Source organism: Medicago truncatula, chromosome 2, assembly GCF_003473485.1.
Source record: "Medicago truncatula cultivar Jemalong A17 chromosome 2, MtrunA17r5.0-ANR, whole genome shotgun sequence".
Lineage (NCBI taxonomy): Eukaryota > Viridiplantae > Streptophyta > Magnoliopsida > Fabales > Fabaceae > Medicago > Medicago truncatula.
In genome coordinates, this window is record NC_053043.1 from 33,590,276 (window position 1) to 33,611,502 (window position 21,227).

The following is a 21,227-nucleotide window of genomic DNA, read 5'->3' on the forward strand; positions in this document are numbered from 1 at the left end:
AAAAGTACCTTATAAATGAGGACACCTCAACAGAAAAACAACTCAACAAAAAACCCCCTAATATCCAAACTACAACAAAATTAGGACAGGCATCTAAAAACAGCACCCTGTTAAAGCCAGACACCTGAAAACCACGCAAGCCAAAAAGAATGGCCACCCACAAGGAGACTAGGCACCACAAACGCACCAAGCTATAGCAGAATGGAAAAAACCAGCTGCCAGCGCTGCTAACACAGAAGCTCCCAACAGCACTAGCAGGACCTCACAACAGGAAACAGCAAAAAAAAAACACCCAACACAAGACATCCAGAACAGCTAAACCGAACCACACCCGGCAAGGCTGCAACCAACCCCCTTCTATCTAACAAGACAAATCTTTGGATGCCAACACCATTCATAAAATAGACAAGCCGGGATATGCACACGAGATAGGCACCACCACCAAGACAACATCTTAATTTCATCCACCAATTCCATCACCTCCGAATCCTTAGCATTGAAGATTTTATCATTTCTAGCTTTCCAAATTGTCCAAATTGCGGTGTGCCAAATAAGCCTTAGAACCCTCTTAATCTTCTTATTTGACGAACCGGCATTCCAACACTCCCAATGAATTTACAAACCAACATGATTGGGTTTGCATAATCACCCTATGTCCAAAAACTATAGTTTTTTATTTTTTATTTTTATAAGTGAAACACAATTGCATTAAGAAACAGAGGTAGCAATTACAGCAGAATAGTTAGACCGAGTTGTACCAAGTCCCAACCCGCAACCAAGTTCTACAACCAGCCAGTATTGACAATTTAACTAAGCTACGAGCTACAACATTTAAATTACGTTTAACAAACACAACACTTGAGCTTTGAAGTTCTAAGATGTTGCATTAGTCGTCGGCTTGATCTACAAGCCTTTGACGTCTCCACCTCATATTTGCCCTTTTACTCTCTCCTAAGCTTGATTTCTCTAAACTTCATTATTGAGTGAATATTTTCAAATGACGCTGCAAGCCTCTATTTATAGATTATGGAAAAGCTCTTTTGTCGGGCGAGGTGTCTGTTCTCTATACAATCGTTTCTTCCTCAATGGAATTTTGCGACGTCAACCAACCGAGGCTCTTTAGACTCCCATTACTCGCCAGGCAATATGTATCTTTTCTGGGAGAAGGGCTTGAAATGCTTCTTGTTAAGCTAATTGCTTGCAGTTCCCATTCTCTTGCTCTATTACATGAAAAATTTGTTGGAATACAGTGATAGTACAAGAAAACTAATATGGACAATGCTTAATGTTATTAGGCAATGCTGGGATAGTAGCAGCTTGCAAGTGGAAATGCTGCTATAAGAATGTCTTTTGTATACAATTAGAATTTTCATCTCTTTATATTTGATTATTCAATGTGGGATGTCCGTATATAACTATTATAATACTTTTGGCTTAGTATATTACATGTATGTGATAAACTATTGAATTTCAATATTTTGTTGGTTTAATTTACAAATTCAAACATACATGCTGTCGTAGACACACACATATATCGGGACTGATATTTAAGCTTATCAATTTGATTATTGTGAAGGGAGTGATTACAAGACTAGGAACTTTTACGTGACCGGTTCAATTGGCATGTACTGACTGTTATATACCCTTGCATTAGTTATTGATGATTATTCTTTTATTTTATGTGTGTGTACGACATAGGCAAGAAATTGGCAGATGTAAGTGATAAGATGAGCCACTTCTCTACCGGTGGAGGCGCCAACTTAGAGCTTCCCTGGAGTCCTTGCTCTTGATGGTAGGGTTTCAACCAATGTTTGATTGAGATTACCATAGATGCTCTTGTAGAATCTTAATAATTGGATAGGATAGATTCCAAAATAAAAAAGGTATTTGCCGCAACCATGGTTTGGTGCTTGATAAAATTCTTCATGAACAATGTTCTTTTGAAAGGACTTTGATTATTTAGTTATTTTTCTTATTTTAGTTAGTTTGGTGTTTGTATTCTGATTTTGATATCACCAATAAATTTTCAACACAGCAACTTCTTTTGCAACCATTTTGGATCAGAGATGCCTGCTAGCATGGACAGTATATCTGGAGGCACAATTATGAAAATAAAATTAGTAACTTGATTGGATTTGCATAATCCTTCATCCAAGCACTCTAGCTTTAAGTTCATAGAAAAGTATGATTGCTGCAGTGTATGCATTTTCTTACTCTCCACAGAAAATATTAATGTACTATAGTTTCCCTGCACTAGGATATTAATGTGCTTTAAGTTCTAGTGGTGTTACAAGTCTTTCTATGTTCAATCGTCCTCCCCCCTCATCTACCGCCTCTATATCTCTGCTTCTATGACTTCCATCTTGCTGCGACCTCTGAGGGTCCCCTCAAAAACCACATGGCATCGTTGTGTTTTGTCTAATCCGTCGCTACCCGTTTTGAGATCCAAGAGTTTTGTTGTGGTTTTTTCATTAGGATCTTGTGCACGTGATTTGCTATTTTCTAATAGTTTTATGTTTGTACTGGAAAAACTAAAGACTCGCTTTTTCTAAATTGTTTTTTTTTTGTCGAGTAAGGAGCTTATGACGTATATCAACAAATTCAACATCCTCTCAGCCTCACAAATGATATACCATCATATGGTTGAATTGGTCATCTCAGAGACCACATATTTTCTTTTTAAAAAAATAATAATTAGTCTATACTAACAAGATATCTGCATTAAAATTGTCCTTGAAATTGATTTTTTCATGTTGATACTTGGTTTTAACTTTTTTCTTAATAGTTTTGTTAAAAAAAAACTTTTTTCTTAATAGTTTTTTCTCTTTGAGTAAAACAAAAGCCTTTTTTTCTTTCTTTTCTAGGGAGGGAGATGGAATGCAAAAGAGTTTTGGATCAAGGGAGAGATACAAAGAGAGAATGTGATATATTTTGAACTGATATATTTAAAAGCACAGTGCATTGAAAATACTAGTAGGATATATTGAAGTTCAAACTAATACAGTTTCATTAGAACACCACAAAAAGTTTCCAAAATATGATTTTTTTTTTTTTAACATATAATAGAGAATCAATATAGAGAAAAAGATTGTATCATTCCAAATAGAAACCAAAACAACAAAAAGAAAAATAATCCAAATAAAAAACCAAAACAATCTGGCATAGAAAGACCTCACATAATACTTGATAATATAACAAAGCAGGAAAACATGATGCTTTGGAAACAAGAACATCTAATTATTCATTCCTTTAATAGGAAGAATATTTTTATCATAAAGTACTATTTGAGATCGAAATGCTCCTGCTTTAGCACCGATGTTCTCCATTACTCCGGTAGTTAAATCAAGACAAGCTAGTTCATTATCATCATCTTTTCTGATAAATATATTGCCCTTCTTCCCTACTCCAATAGGATGCTCCATGCAAGACAAGGGACCAATATCAAAGAGCTTAATCCATGATTCCTTGACACCAGGTTCACCCAAAATGGATATTGATGTGTACAAAGAAGAAGTAGTCTTTGCATAATTTGAGATCATAGCAACATGCTCATTTAAGACTGCCAAGTATCTATAAACCCACTTTAAATCATGCAAATCAGAGGGTAAGAGAGTGGTAACTGGTACCTCATTGCTCAAATTAAACGACACCACATATGTTTCACATTCCGTTTCCCCCCACCAATGACAAACTCCATTCAAGTATGCATCAATGCCAATAAAGCTCAAGATATAACTCTTTCGCATATCAACATAAAGTTTCTTCCAAGAATTTTTTTTTTAGACTATATATATACCAATAGGGGCCAGGCGATGCTTCTTGACAATAATCTATAAAACATCCGGTATAATCTACATATTGAATGATTTTATAGTCATCTCTAACATGGTCATAGCCAAATCCATGAATAGTATAGTTAGGTACAAATCCATAATACCATCTAACCTTGTTCGCAGGAACAATATTTGATTCATCAGTAGCTGGATTCCACAATACAATCCTTGAATGATTCTCATTATTGATACAAAGAGTGCCATTAATGGCAGAACCAAAAATATAGGTATATGAATAGCTTCGGTTAAAAGGATCTGGCCAGTTCAATTGCACTTTATTCTCAAATCTCTCACCAGAAAGCAAATATAACTTCCTCCATTGGCAGTTTAGGAGGAGACATGCTTCATCATACGACAAATGATATTTGGAAACCATATATTTGGAAAACATGTTCATGAAATAAGAGTTTTCAAATAAAGTAGTCCAAGATTTGGATACACATGTAAACCGATTCACGGATTTCAGAGGTAGTTTTGAAAATATAGAGAAGACGACATCTTCGGGAACATGAAGACTAACCTTTTGATTTGTTGGAGCCATAGTAACGTGAATGTTTATGTTGAAAGCAAAGGAAGAAAGTGCAAATGGCGGTTGGAGATTAGATTGCTTTGCAAGCGGATGCAAATTGGATGGGGGGATATTATTGCGTTTAAATATATTAGCCTAAAAGATGTTAACCTAATATTCCCTAAAAAAAAGATGTTAACCTAATATTTTCAATAAACAAAATCTATTGAATGGAAAATAGTAACAAAAAAATAAACAATAATCCCTCAAAAAAAAAATTAACAATTTTTTATAATATAATATTTTATCATTATAGTGTTGCATAAATAAATTACTAGTTCAATCAAATAAAACGTTCCTTTAAAAAAAATACAAATAAAACATCTGTAAAAAGAAAATCAATTGAGAAGTTGTTAAGAAGTAGCTTCTAAAATAAAAATTTGTATTCAACCTTTGAAGTAATTTTATAACAAGAAATCTCTATCATATAGTTGTATATTCAACCATTGAAGATGCATTTATACGGCCCCACAACAAGAATAGTGTTTACCCAACCAAGAGTGATTACAATTGGCTTCTTTCACACACTCAACTAGTCGCCAACATCAATCCTTCTCGAGAAATGATTCTTAATGCGAAACGAGAAACTAGCGAAAAAAATCTATTATGTGGCAGTTAATTTTATACCACCATTCTGGTTTTATTCCATCCAATTCGGAATTATATAATTCTCCCACGTACACGTATGAGTTTCGTTGTTTTTCGTGCGTAAAGTTTCGCACTATATAGCATAGCTGTTCCTTCTCAATCATGATGTCATTCCTCAACTAGTCGCCAACATCAATCTATTTGGTCTTGGATATTGAAGCTGAATTTTCCTCAATTGTGCTAGCTTGTCATAATGTCGTTCCTACCCTTTCTCTTCTTCACCACATAAACTTTCCTCCATTGTGAGGATTGCACTCGTTCCAACAATATTTGGCATCATATCGGGTTTACTACTCTAGTTTTCTTCTCAGCTTGAACACTTATGATTGGTTAAAAATGGGTTTGTTGGGCTCTCATTCTACTCTTTTCTCAGCTGGTTTTTAGTGGGCTTGGAGACATCGCAATTTGATGTGCACGAAAAACGAAGTTTGGCCATTAAACCGTTTCTCTTTCAATATTCAAAACTCGGCAGAAATCATAAAAAATTCCTCCTCTCCAAAAGTGATGCTATTGTTACTTCGGATCGCCTAATTAAGTGGAATTGTTAAATCATTAGTGTGCCATTCTCAACATGGATGGGAGTTGCATAGGAACACCGCATCGAACTGGTTTCAGTGGTCTCATCAGAAATTATGCAGGATATTTCTTCTCTGGCTATTATGGGTTCATTGCCAATACGGAGGACATTTTGCTAGCTGAGCTCCATGCAATCTATCATGGTTTGCTAATGGTTCAAGACATGGATATTGCTGAATTCGTGTGCTACTCAGACTCTCTTCACTACATCAACATAATTAATGGTCCAGTCGCGATTTATCATATTTATGCTGCTCTCATGCAAGACATAAATGATATGATAATCCATAGCAATACCTCTATTATTCACACCCTGCGTGAGAGCAACCAATGCACTTACTTCTTGGCTAAACTAGAAGCTTCTTCAGATTCTGACTTGACTACACCTGATGGTTTGTGAAACCTGCCGAGGAGTGATGCATGGGGAACTTTCTTCCATAGGGAGTAGTTGTTTGCCTTCTTAGGCTGTTTTCTTTTTCTTGTTTCTATTGCTCTCTTTTCTTTCCTGCTCTTTTTCCTTCGTAACAAAAAAAAACAACAAACTAATTTTGTTTTGAAAAGATATATTTTTATTACTATAAATAAAGGCCAAATAGATTTTTTTTTTGTATAGTCACTACAAAATAATCTTTAAATTATTTAATGTCAAATTCACTTTTATTTTAATCCGTGACAAACTGATCCTTAATTGTAAATAGAAGTACTCACTTTAGGTTACAAATGACAATGGGGTAGTGTGTTATAATGATCATCCTTATCCCAACATTTGTAAAAAAATAAAAAAATTGTTAAGCACATGCTTTGTGGGTGATAAGTTTAGTGCTCCTTCCCATATTCTCTAAGCACATAAGAGCCCTTGTTCGTGCCTATTATCCGCACTTTAAGAACAAAAAATAATAAATAACAAAAAAAATTACAACAGAATTAAAATATGATATAAATGTCATAGTTTTGAGTCAAATAAAAAGCATCCAAAGTGTAATGAATAAGTGCATATTACAATAAATATCAAAAACTTATGATTAATTAATTAACTCTAGTTTTATATGAAATTAGAATTATTATATATGTGTGGGTTGTCGGGTAGGCTTAGCACTACGGTGCATGTACTTGCACCCATACTCATTCAAATTCGAGGACAATTACCTCCACTCAGGTTCGGACCATAAATGCGGATATTTAACATGTCTGTTTAAGATATTTTTAGCGGGTGTCTAGTGAACTCGACTCTAATTTACATGATATTTATCTTGTCTGCCATTGATGACACACGACTTTTGGTTGATAAAAGTTGGAAAAACTAGAGCCTTGAAAGAAATCTAATCCTTTTCAAATTATTACGAAGATTAAAAGTAAATTTCCACAAAAGTTTGTTAGCTGACGTTAATGAGGTTGAGGTTGTGGTGTTAAATTGTAAGATTTTTAATATCCATATTGTGTATATGGGTCTTCCTATTGGAGGAAATGCTTGTCGTTTATCTTTTGCCATTGATAGGATCCGTAAAATAATCTCTGGCTAGAAGAGTAAAAACTTGTCTATGGTTGCTTGACTTGTTCTAGTCAAACTTGTCTTATCTTTGCTCCTGATTTATTTTATTTCCGTTATCAAGGCTCCTACACACATAATTCACTAATTGAATTCCTTTTTAAATCTTTTTTGTTTGGTGAGAGTGAGGAAATTAGGAAAATTCATTGGATGAATTGGGAAAAGGTTTGTTTTGCAAAGAAGTTTGTTGGTTTGGAGGATTAGGAAGTTTAATCTGGTGTTGTTAGAGAAATGGTGTTGGAGGTTTTATGTTGATCAAGACAGATGATGGTATAAAGTGTTGGTTTCTAAATATGAGGTTAAGGGTTATCGTGTTGGGGAGGGGGTATGAGAAGGAGATATAGGATGGTTTAAGGATGGTTTAGTTCGTATAGTGGGGAATGGTGATAACACTTCCTTTTAGACCAATCCTTGGCCGGAAGGTGGTCCTATGTGTTCCAGGTTTAGTTGTCTTTTTAAATTATGTGTAGATAAAACCGTTTATGCAGCTGCGATGGGTATGAAAGGTTAGCGAATTGAGGGCTAGGGTTGGAGGTGAAGGGGGAGAATTTTTTTGCGTAAGAGGAGGAGTTAGTTGTTGAATGTGCTTCTTTGCTAGAAAATTGTTGCTTAGGGTAATGTTGTTGACAAATGGATTTGTAAATATGATTCAGAGTGTGCAGCTTGAACGTTAATCCCTTTCAGACTTTATTTTATTAAAGTTGTACCTCTCTGTCTTGTTATTTTCCTGGAAAACTCTTAATACGGGGATTCCAATGAAAGACAACTTGGTTAGTCTCGGCGTGATTTCTGCAGGTTCTTTGTTGTGCCCAAGTGGTTGCGGAAAGAAAAAATTATTGATCATATTTTTATGGAATCCACTTTCTTTGATAGAATTTGGTCTTCTATCTTGCATTTGTTGGGAATCTTTTGTGTTCAACCATTATATGTTTGCTTTCCTACCTTGAAATTTGGTGGTTCACATTTGTATCGCAAGGATATTCGTCATTTCTTATAGGTGATTTGGTTGACTTCTTTATGAGTCATTAGGAAGGAATGTAACTCTCAATTACTTACCAGATTGCATCAAACTTTTTTCTTGGTGGTCAAGGAGTCAGAATCTTGATCACTTACTAAATTGTATCAAACTCTTCTCTTAGTGGTGGTTGAAATCCCAAATACCGATCTTTGTTTCTATTGGTATGGTTGAAATCTCAAATACTCGTCATTTCTTATGCATTCTCTTACAACTACAAGGTCTGGATATAGCATCACCCATACCAATAGAAAGTTTCACACAAAGCCATAACCAAAATATTTTCCGTGATTGAAAACTAGTGGCCTAGCTTTACGATCATATACTCATAGTAGTGTTTAGAATGTTGATATTTTATATACTTAAACTTCTGTTCATTTGATGAGTTTCAAGAGACACAGTTGGGATCAAATCAAGAACTTGATTGAATTTGCGTGATCCTAAGCTTTTAATTCCTAGCAAAGTTAATATAAAAAAGTTCAATTAATTAGGAGACATTCCACCACACTGTCAATCAATATTTTTAAAACTATCTAAAGCTGAGACCCTGCACCTGAAACCCTGGCCGCAGCATCAGCTGCGAGAAACTATCCCATCTGTGACAGCAAATGCAGTTGCAGACTGTGTTGTAGGGTGACAGCAGCAGCGTTCAAGATTTCGTTAATCTAATCAAACCGTTGCTTGATCAATTGCTTGATAACTCATATCCAAAATGTTGTTCCACAATTCATTGTTACGTTGTTTCCAAAGACTCCAAATCAAACAACAAAACAGTGCAATCTTCATCAAAGGTATCACACATAACACAGTTTTATGACCATGTAGAAAAAAAAAGAATTGCCATAGAGCTACTATTGCTAATTAAAACAGAAACTAAATTTGGATAAAAGTTTTGCTGACTCCAAATGATATTGCTATCTGAACAATATGACAAAATGAGCATGCAATCTTCATCAAAGGTATCACACATAACAGAGTTACATGGACTGTTTACTGCAAGATCACGCAACCGAGATCTGGTAGGCAAACATTTACGACATATGCATCAAATCAGATTTTTGACTTTAGGCAGTGCCCCTAACTTTCAAATGAGATTCCATCGACCATGAATTCTAAGGTGAGTTGGATCAATTAATTCATCAATACAGTGTCGATAAGCACTTCTAACTTCATCAATACGCTTATCAAGACAGTGTCAATATTCACTTTTAACTGAAAACAGCAATTCCTTTATTTTTATTTTTCTAATACCATTGGTGTATGTATATAGTTACATAGGTTTCTAGTTTTATGGAATGGAGGTGAAAGTTGTTGATATTTTATTTCTGGTGGTATCATCGTGAAATATTCAAAGAATCTAATTCAAGTATATAATATAGCAGCAGTTTTGCAAAGCACTTGTAAGTAGCAACCTATAGATGTTATCTTAAGGTTGTGCAACGTTTAATCCGATGGAGATTTCTGATAAAATCGCCGCCCTCTAAACATGTCAATTTTATCCATAACACACATGACTCCTTCCTATCCTTCAAATGATGCAATTACATCATTGAGTTCAAATTCCTACTATCTAAAAACAAAATGCACACTGTACATCTGTGATCACATGTATATCATGAGTTCTGTGTTTGCTTTTCTTTCGTATCTTTTTATCTTTGAACCAGATTGATGTTTTAACACTAAATAAATTCTCTATTTGTTAAGATTAAGAAAAAATGGTCATAAAACCATTGTGGAATACTTAAGAATTAAAGAACAAAGGGACAGATAAAGAGCAAGAGAGATTACGATAAGGATTTCCAAGAAGGATCTTGATGGTTTCTTTTAACAAATATTGTATACCTTCTCATTCAACACAATATTTCTTATTATAAATGAGTCGTTTGATTTTCAAAATTTGTTCAATATCCTAGTTCAAAAAAAAAATTTGTACAATATCTTTGGAGTATGAGATTACTTAGAAAAATGTAATCTACTACCAATTGTCGTTGTATGGAATCTTGAGTACTTAGTTTACATTTTGCATCTTGCTAGTATTTGTAAGATAACTCTAGAATTCTATAAGCATGAATAATTACATGTAACAAATGTAGTGCTCAGAAAGCATAAACAAATGTACTGAAGTTCAAACTGATATACTAACATTAGAATACCAAAAACTCCCAGAATTTGTTGTCTCAACAGAAAATAGAGAACACGTGCATAATATAATTAAAATAGAAACCAACATAATTAACATGTGCCATAGAAAGATTTATCTTACACTAAAGAGAACTTAAATTTTAAAACTTGATAATGAAATAATAAATCATAGAAGCTATGCTCATAAATCTTAAGAGCGAATACATTAAGCTTAAGCAACAAATACCTAATTCCTTATTCCTCCTGTCGGAATGATATTTTTCTTGTAAATTACTGTTTGAGAATGAAATCTTTCAGCTTTAACACCAATGTTTTCTGTTACTCCAGTGCTTAAATCAAGACAAGCAAGTTCACCATCATCTTTTCTCAAAAATATATCACCCTTCTTCCCTGCTCCGATAGGATGGTCGATGCCGGACATGAGTCCAACATCGAAAAGCTTAATCCATGATTCCTCGACACCGGGTTCTCCCAAAACTGATATTGATATGTGGAAAGAAGGACTGGTCTTTGCATAAGTTACAATCATAGCAACAAACCCATTTAACATTGTCAAGTGTCTATCAAACCGTTTTAAACCGTGTGAATCAAAGGGAAAAAGAGTAGTAACGGGCACCTCAGTGGCCAGGTTAAAAGACACCACAAATGTTTCACTTGGTTGACGATATGTTTTTCCCCACCAATGGCAAACCCCATTTAAGTACACCATAGAACCTTCCGAAGTCAAATAACGTTGTGGCATATCAACATAAAGTTTTTTCCAAGAGTTACTTCTTAGACTATATATATCCCAATAGGGACCGGGCGGTGCAACTTGCCACTCATCTTCACAACCTCCAATATAAACAACATATTGAATGACCTTGTAGTCATCTCGAACATGGTCATAACCAAATCCATGAATATTAAAAATAGGTTCAAATTCATAGTACATCCTAGCCTTATTTTGAGGAACACTATTTAATTCCCCGGTAGCTGGATTCCATAACTCAATAATTGAATCATGCTCTCGATCGTAGATACAAAGAGTGTCATTAATACCAGAACCTAAAATATTCGGATAATAGCCATAGTTTCTGTCAAAAGGATGAGGCCACTTCATTTGAACTTTACTCTCATATCTCTCACCGGAAAGCAAATACAACTTCCATTGATTCTCAGTACTCTCAAAATAGTTTAGAAGGAGACATGCTTCATGATACAGTGAATGATATTTGGAAACAATATTTTTGTAAAACATGTTGATGAAATAAGGGTTTTCAAATAAAGTAGACCAAGATTTGCCTAAACAAGTAAACCTATTCGCAGATTTCAAAGGTAGTTTTGAAAAAATAGAGAAGACGATATCATCAGGAACATGGTTACTAACCTTTTGGTTTGTTGGAGCCATAGATCTATCAATCTTCTGAATCTGAATGTTTATGTGGAAAAACAAAGGGGATGTGAGTTCTATGGCGGTTAGGTATAACTAAAGTCTAAAAACTACTTTGCAAAACGCAGATGCAAAACTGATGCGTCAAAGGACGTATTTATGGCTATATATTAGTACCTCCATCCAAACATAGGAGCCTTTTGCAAAAATTGCGGAGATTAAGAAAGTTGATTGTAGTATTAAATGTGCATATAATTATTATTGTTTTTACAATTTCATCTTTAAGAAAGAGAGATACTTTATATTTTCAACATCATAATACTTATTGTTGATTGAGGAAAAAGATGTAAAATAAATAAGGGTAGATTGATAAAGAAATAATTAATGTACTTAAAAATATCAAAGAGGTCTTATAAAAAGGTACAGTTTTTTTTCTCAAAAAGATCTAGGACAGAGGTAATATAAATTTTTGCATTTAAATATTTTAAACTCTTTTTTGAGGAAATACTAGTATATTTTATGTTAGAGATTAATTATGGTGTGTAGACGGAACAAAAAAACTTTGCATATAGATCAATTAAAACACTTATAATTGTCACATAAATTAAAATTTTAAATTTACAACTAAGTTGTTTGGACTTCCGTGGTGAGGAGCTTCTTTCAAGAACGTACTCGGGGAATATCGAGTTTGATTCTCAGGAGGAACAATGCTTGGCCAGTGCGCATGCCTCTACGCACTAGCCGGATTAGTCGCCCACCAATGGTGGGTCGGAAACCGGTGTGAAAGGCAATTTTTTTTTTTAATTTACGTAACAATTTTGAATCTTTTAAATGGTTGTGTCTCCAATATTGTTTTGGATTGTCGACCCACTTTGATTATTATTATTTTTAAAGTTATTTAAGTTTTTTTTAACTTAAATGACTTTAAAAAAACTATTCTAGTTTATTTTTTTTAGATGATTTATTTCAATATTTAAATGGGACGTGACATCTCTTGTGTTTTTTTAAATATAATCCTAATTATCCATAAAAAAAAATATAATCTTAATTAATATTACTCCATCAATTTTAAAATAAATGTCATTTATGATTTTTACACATATATTATGAAATGCATTAATTAAAAGAAGAGAGATGTTAAAAAAAAAAAAGATGTTATTTTACCAAATTATCCTAATCAACTATTGGTTTGTTTTTCATTAAAAAAAATAATAATTTGGAAGTAATGTATATACTATTAATTGAAGGGTACCATCCTTAAAAAAAAGAAAAAAATTGAGGGTACCAAATTATCCTAATTAACTATTAGTTTGTTTTTCATTAAAAAAAAAATTATTATTGTATTGGAATCTGAAAGTGTATTTTAAAACAATTTTTATGTTACTAAGATGGGACTGAAATCCATTTGCCTAATATTAATGCCTTTGAAATAAATTGAAATAAAAAGTTATTAATTGTGATAATGGTGATTGAATGCCTCGATGTAGTTGTTGCACCTGCATTTAATTATAATCAAAGAAAATTAAATTGAAGACGAAAAATTGAATGTCTCGATGTGGTGATTGCACTAGCATTTAATTGACAATAGGTGCACTCAAATGGAGCTAGTCTTTGTCTCGATGTGGTGATTGCACCTGCATTCATCATTTTGGTTAAATCAACGACTCATTTGAGTTACTTTGATAGTATTGATGTTACTTTGATAGTATTGATTTAAAATCTGTGAGTGTGTTTTTATTCAAAATCTCAAGTTCGATGAGATTCAGAAAAGACATTGCATCAATATTAAACTTATAGAAACCACACAAAGGAAATGTCCAATGAACATCAAATATTGCACTTAGTGACTCCAAATACAGTGTATTAGCACTCTTAAAATTATATTGATGACAATCACATAAACATCACCCCTCTCAAAACATTTCTTATTTCTAGCACAACATATTTCATTACACAAGGCCAAAACATGACTATCTTCATCAACATCAATAATATTTCTCTCCAACCATTCTTGAAAAGGTACGTACCTGGAATCATGTGAATTAAATATCACACGTAAAGAGGAAGAAAACCATGTCTTCTTTGACTAGTGACACTCATAAAGATGTGCAAAATTGTTTCATTGTATTGCCCACAAAAAAAACACAATGAATCGCTACTTATTCCTTTTTTAAGGAGATCGTCGTTTACTTGTAGCTTTGCATGTAGAATCTTCCAAGAAAAATGGATGTGTCTTGGAATACTTTTTATTTTTCATAATTTTTTCCACACTTGATGATCAATGTCCTGCATTGAGCTATGGGAGAAACCTACTTCCTGTCTTGCCTTTAAGAAGTATGGTATGAACTCTTCACAGAAAAATTAGCTAGCCATGAAGCACCCCAAACAAATTCATGTTATAATTGTGAATAGGGTATTATCAATTGAAGAATTTGTTGAGCCTCAAAAGGGAGAAAAATTTCATTAATTAAAAGGGCATTCCAACATCGAATATCATGATGAGTCAGATCTAAGACAAACATAATATCATAATTAGAGGGTTTATGAGACCAGATCTTGTGCCCATTTTGATAAGGAAGTCAATTATCCTTCCATGCATTAATTAGACGACCATCCCCTACTCTCCATATACAAGCTTTCTGAATAACATCCACACAAGCTTGCAAAATACTTCTCTAGGTATAACTTAGACAATAATCAATTAAAGCTTTCAAGAAAATGCTTCTAGGAAAATACCTTGCTTTCAAACATTATGAGATCAATAAGTCTTCGTTGTGCATGATACGTCATCCTTGTTTAGATAACAATGCAAGGTTGAATTCATTAAATGTTTTAAAACCTATTCCACCTTTTTTTTCCCTTACATAATATCTCCCATTTAATCCCATGAATTTTGCGCTCACCTTGTTTGCTACCCCACCAAAACTTATTAATCATATATACCTTTAATATTGTCACATAAACCGATCATATGTTGAAAAAATTCATTACATACATAGGAATTGCTTGAACCACCGATACTAAGGCGATTTCTCGCTCATACTAAATCAAAAGTTCCTTTCCGGAATTCTCGTCGGTAAAAGCATTAAGAACATATTTAAATCAAAGTTTATATTGAATGCATAAATCATATGCAATCAGGAAGATTAAAAGTACTATATAGAATCTTAACTATTTACATATAATTCAGACACATGAGAATTTAGCTACCTATGAATAGCATAACTAACAAAGAATGGTTGATTGATGTTGGAGAAGCATGAATCCAAGCTCCGTAGCCCTCCAATGGTGTTCCTCACACATACCTCTCTTTGTTTCTCTCTCTAAAGTGTTATAATACGAGTGATAACACAAAAAAAAAAAATATTTACGCTTCTATTTATAGAGTTTTTGCAAGTCGTCATTCGCTAGGCGAAGTGGTGCTCACCTAGCGAATCGAGATTTCTTCTTTGAAAGGAAAAACTAGTTTCCCCTTGATAAACCACCAGGCCGTTACTGGAAATTTATCTTGCATTCACAATGCTATTACCCATACTTTCACCGTTGCTAGGTTTAACACCCCGTTACCCAAAAGCAATTAAATAGCAATATACATCAGAGTAATTCCACAACGGGCATGCTACATGTCATTTCAAAAGTTCTTAAATAGAAGATAAAACTATTTAATCAATTCAACTTATTATATATGAAAACATAGCAACGGAATAGTTTTCAAATCCATAACCTCATGAACCTCCAACAATAGTCTATGGCATTAAAGGCCTTAACATAATTCAACATCATAGTTCAAAGACAACAAAAGGGCTCCACACCACAAGTTCCAAAATTTGATACATGGAAAGGAAAGCAACAATAATAAAAATGATAAATCCCATCCCACGTATCAGAGCCCTAGACACGACTTTGAGCCACCACCTACTACTCAGGATCACCTGCAAGTTACCCATAGGAAGGGCAACATTTTCAAGCAGAAGGGGTGAGATTCACAACAATAATTATAGATATTAAAATCACCAATTGAATCTAACACCCTAATCAACAATACTTTATCTTGTAAACATATATATGTATGAGTCACAAGCAACAACAACATCAACAATACACCATGATCACAATGAATATATATATAAATGCATATTCAACACCAACATCATCCATCAGATAATAACTGAAATCAACAACCAAGACTCATGCAAATGACATGACCACTGCTAAGACACCATCTTAGACTTCTTAATGAAATGCAATATGCATGTGGTACCAAACAGGACCGAAGCCCTCACCGCTTTTGAATGGTTAAAGCATTCATCAGGACCGAAGCCCTCACCGCTGTTGAGCAACTAGTACTCTAGGGCCGAAGCCCTCACCGCTGTTTTATGCATATGCAATGGACCTACTTATGTATATCTACATACAACTGACCATGCAATGCAACTCCATGTGACTCCACTTAAACAACATGTATGATTCAATAATTAACATACATTTAAATCTTCATCAGTGTTCATCAATCCAGCAATCCAATCAACCAAAATAATGTATAATTATGTACAACCATGCTCAAATACAACAACACCAACCACTACTAATCATGCAAGCAAGTCAACGCTCAGAAACTGTGCAACTCGCCTCGCGAGCACATCTGCTCGCCATGGCGAGTTCACAAAAACACTAGCTCGCCATGGCGAGTTCAAGGCGAGTGAAAATCAGGTGCTCTCGGGAAAAAATGTCATTTTCTCACTCAAATCCAAATTCTAAGTTCCCTATTCATCTTTTTAACCTAAAACTTTCACCATTCGTCATTAGGTACCTTAAACCACCCCCAAAACATCTTATAACAACTTTTCAAAAATCAAGTTTTATTATGGGCTACTCGCCATGGCGAGTTGGACTGCTCGCGAGGCGAGCTATGAAGTTGCTCACTTGCCATGGCGAGCACAGCTACTCGCGAGGCGAGCGATGAACTTCTGTACGGGCAGAAAACTGGTTTTTCCCAAAAATGTCATTTTTCTTCCAATCACTCCCCAAATCAGTTTACAGATACATAATTAAGTGTTCTATGCAACCAGAAACTAATTCTAACATCAAAATCATGTTTACAACTTCAAAATCCTCATTCTATCATAAAACCCCAAAATCCCAATTCCTCACCAAAACCTGTCAAACTCAAAATCAGACTTTAATAGCTACAATACTGAAGTAAACCTCACCCTTACCTTAGAATTGCAGAAAGAAATGCACAGCAATGATCAACTCTAGGTTCTTCCTTGATTCTCTCTTGCTTCCTCCCAAAACTGGTTCTACGTGAAACTGTTTTTTCTAACTTCTCTGTATTAACTTCCCACTTAATGTAACTCCCTTCTATTTACACTTAACTCCTCATAATTCTAATAAATTCTATTATTTCCCTAAACACCAAAATAATTAATATTTCATACCTATTCTAATTATTATTAAATAAACTATATAATAAAATAATACACCACATAAAACACTCCAAAAATCACATATATATAAATATATGCATATACTCCACATAAATCACCAAACCTCATATATAATTATATATATATATATATATATATATATATATATATATATATATATATATATATACTCCACATAATAAAATAATTAAATAAATAACTAGGGCGTTACACTAGGAATTATGAAATTGATGTTATTGCATTAGTTAGTTGTTTATTCATAGCTATGTGTTGTTTATTTATATTTATGATTGAAAACACGGATGATGATCCATTTGTGACAAAACCTATTTTTGTCGATAATTCTAGAGATGTCACACCACCTTATTTGAGCTTTATTGTTGTGAAAGAACAACGTTCTAGGGAAACATTGTGCGTGGACAAGGAAAGTTATGATTGTGTGATAAGGACATTGTATGGGCTACCTTGTGCACGCATCATTGATATGAAAATTCATCACAACAAGCCGATTTCATTGGATGAGATACACCGTCATTGGAAAATGTTATGCATGGGTGAAGGAATTAATGAAGATGGTTTTCTGTCTTGGATGAGTGGAATGGTATTTAAGAACGTCTAAAGAAAGTCCCTCATCAAACGAAACTAGAAATCAAAGAGGTTTTGCGTCAGTTGGCATTTCCAGAAGCCACAATATTTTATCCACCTCCATGAAAAAGACTAACCATGGGAGCCAAGAAAAAAGTGGAAAAAACGAGGTCAAAAGCAAATGAGGCATCGACTAGTCGAATCCCTTCTTCATGAGAGCGTGTTGATTCCCAACTTTCGTATAGTCAATCGTCACCAACTATATCATCATTTCCTAAAAGGAAAGGTGCTCGTATTGGCAAAAGCATCACGTTCCCAACTTCCAACACCTACTAGGTTTCCAAATCCTATTATGGTTCCAACGCCTGATAATGTTTTCAGACTTGTTGATTATATGCCAAAATTCACGGTTCAATTTATTGAAAATATCGTGGATGTTAAATGCGATGGGAATTGTGGTTTTCGGGCTATAGCCAAGTTCTTGGGTTTGACCGAAGAAAGTCATATCATGGTTCTTAGATATCTTACTCAAGTGATGAAAGATCATATAAATGATTATGTGCGGGTATTTGAGAGTGAAGATCGTTATAACTACATCTTAAATGACTTGCCTCCTCTCAAAAATAGTGGTGGTGTTGCACTTGTAGATAAGTGGTTGACGTTTTCGGACATGGATCACATCGTTGCAACTTATTAAAATAAGCTTGTACTGGAGTTGACAAATCACGAAATCGGAGCTTCGAAATCTTTTTTCCCACTTAGAGGGGTGCCACCGCTTAACCAAAAAAAACCCCATCATGTGCCTTGACTTAATTTCCAATCATTTTGTTCTTTTTTTGAAAGATGGTTGTCCACTACCTCCATTATCTACGGAGTGGAACAATCAAAGGCATCAACTTGGAAATTTAAGTATTTGGATCAACAAGCTAGGTTCCGAGAGCTCATGAACCTTGAAAAAGGAGAGAAACCGCCCCCATCAAAAAATGAGTCAAATCAAAGCCAATCCAATTTTGTGTGACACTTCTGAAAAACCAAAGGAAGAATTTCAAGTTATTGGAGATGAAGAATATTCAATTTCACTTGATGTGATATGACTGATTTTTTGTCGATGTTCATCCTTTTTTTATCGATATTACACTGACATGTTTTTTTGTGGTAAATATTGTAACGCCAATTTTTTGTGGCTAATATATAACTAATATTATTTAAGTTATATGAATATATGACTTTTATGTGGTTGAACTAATTCAATACTTTTTTATTCGTTATTAATGTTTACTCATTTGACATATATGTCTATGTTTCCGTCAATTTATTGGTTATTACGTTACATTTAATTTTATTCTGATGTCTGATATTTCATAAACTTTTGTGAAGTTAGACATGTTTGAGGTTGCACAAATTGAAGCCCATGTCTGATACTCTATTTTCAAAAAGACAATTAAGGTTTTGATAACTCCGACCGACACTATTGATGAGTTGAAGGCACAACTTAACAAATATTTTGACTATGTTGGTGAAAATCATTATACATGTCACGTATTTGTTCAGATGCCTTGCTTAGACCTGGGAGCAAATAAAGACGAAGACATGTGGAAAATGGTCTATTTAACTTAGGTTGTTCGTGACAATAATGACGTAGAATTTATGTATAGGAATATGGTTAAAAATAATATATTATATCTTTGTGTTCGTTCCAACTGCACGTGCGCATAATGTCAGTAGAGATTTCATGTAATGTTATGTAATGTGTTGTTCGAGTTCGAACACTCTTCATGTTTTGTTGTATTTAAAACATTCATATAATTTTAACGAAATGTCGAATTGATTTAATTTTGGTCAATTGTGAAAGATTATGTATTGATCTTGTTTACGGCTGATTATAATTGGTGTATTAGTTGTACTGCCTCTGAAATTGATGTTATTGAATTATAGGTGATAAATAGGCCAAAATTTGGCTTGAAAAACATAGCAGAACCTGCTGTCTGCATAATTCATTTCATCGGCAGTTACCTGGCGATCCATCCGGCGGCAGTTAACTACAGATGCAACCGACGACAATTAACTGCTGATGAACCTAACCGATGACAGTTAACTATCGATGATGTTAAATTGGTAATTCCCTGATGTTTTTTTTAGCTGTGAACATCAATTTTCATGTGACTATTTACCATGCCTACTGAAGATATTTTGAACAGGTGTCCAATGGGCCGGACTAGAATTTACATCCCTAATTCAGAGGCCTCATCTACTAATTTTAGTTAGTCTTTTGCTTGAGAGCATGACTTTGGTTATTCAGTTAAACCAACGTGAACAACCCACAATATCAATTCATACAAGATATCATCGATCAAAAGAAAAGATATGCATACAAAAATCAGTTCTTAAATGAGGTTTTGTATGCAAAATTGTGAAGGATTGGACTAATTGGTGTTTTTGAGTTTGATGAGTTTCAAGAGACACAGTTGGGATCAAATCAAGAACTTGATTGAGTTTTCATCTGCTAGGTTAAAATCATGAGAACTTATATAAAATACCAACTACCAAGTGATCCTTCTGTTACTCTACAAAGGAAAATGTGTATATATCGTTTCCTTTAACTAGGAATTTTCTTCCATTTAGTTTCATTCTATATTCATTGGGTCTGCTGCATACATGTACTTAGAATTCAGAAATTTTGTTGACTGTTATCAGAACTTCGATGAATAAATGTGTCATATATATGCACAATACGGTGTGTGTCTGTCCCACTCTTTTCCCCAACCTGTGCTTCCACTGAATGATTATTTTTCTCCAACAATAAATACTAACTTCTTTTCTTCAGGAAAGTTGACACACTAACTATACAATTCACTTTTTTTACTCACTTGCTTATAACATTTCATTCATGAGAATAATGTTAATACAAGTAGGACTGTCGATCAATATTTTTTAAACAAGTTAAAGCATGTGTGACCTGAAACCCTGGCCGCTCTATCAGCTGGGACTGCATCGGCTGCAAGAAAATATCCCATCTGTGACAGCAAATGCAGTTGCAGACCATGCTGCAGGGTGACAGTAGCAGTTCTGTTGCAGCGTTTAAGATTCCAATTATCTAATAAAACCTTTATTGCTTGATAACTCGTATCCAAAATGTTTTTCCACAAGTTATTTTTACATTGTTTCCAAAGGCTCCAAATGAAACAACAAAACAGGGCACACATAACGCAGTTTTCTGACCATGACGAAAAAAAGTTTTGCCACAGCGCTACTATTGGCAATTAAAACAGAAACTAAATTTGGATAAAAGTTTTACCGACTCCAAATGACATTGCTACCTGACCAATGTGACAAAATGAGTATGCAATCTTCATCAAAGGTATTACACATAACAGAGTTACATATGGACAGTTTACTGCAAGATCATGCAACCTAGATCTCGTAGGCAACCATTTACGACATATCTATCAAATCAGATTTTGGCAGTGACCATAACAGAGTTTGGCCGTGACCCTA

General features: G+C 34.1%; 2 protein-coding genes across 2 annotated transcripts; both read right to left on the bottom strand.

Annotated features, from left to right (window-relative positions):
* Positions 1 to 3,233: 3,233 nt before the first annotated feature.
* LOC11418663 (F-box protein At2g16450) lies at positions 3,234 to 4,374 on the bottom strand. The gene is made up of 2 exons (XM_024777065.1): positions 3,946 to 4,374; positions 3,234 to 3,581 (listed from the first exon to the last, which is right to left on the bottom strand). Exons 1-2 carry the CDS (start codon positions 4,372 to 4,374, stop codon positions 3,234 to 3,236), a joined length of 777 nt encoding a protein of 258 aa, XP_024632833.1.
* Positions 4,375 to 10,554: 6,180 nt separating this feature from the next.
* Positions 10,555 to 11,718, bottom strand: LOC11423919 (F-box/kelch-repeat protein At3g06240). Its single transcript, XM_003596048.3, has one exon. The coding sequence runs from the start codon at positions 11,716 to 11,718 to the stop codon at positions 10,555 to 10,557; it is 1,164 nt and encodes a 387-aa protein (XP_003596096.1).
* Positions 11,719 to 21,227: the final 9,509 nt, after the last annotated feature.

What these genes read in the sequence shown, in the direction of transcription:
- LOC11418663 (XM_024777065.1), bottom strand. Translation starts at nt 4,374, where the DNA reads ATGGCTCCAACAAATCAAAAGGTTAGTCTTCATGTTCCCGAAGATGTC. An exon ending in ATATTGTTCCTGCGAACAAG is followed by an intron (nt 3,582 to 3,945) that starts GTTAGATGGTAT and finishes CATGATTTAAAG; the next exon opens with TGGGTTTATAGATACTTGGC.
- LOC11423919 (XM_003596048.3), bottom strand. Translation starts at nt 11,718, where the DNA reads ATGGCTCCAACAAACCAAAAGGTTAGTAACCATGTTCCTGATGATATC.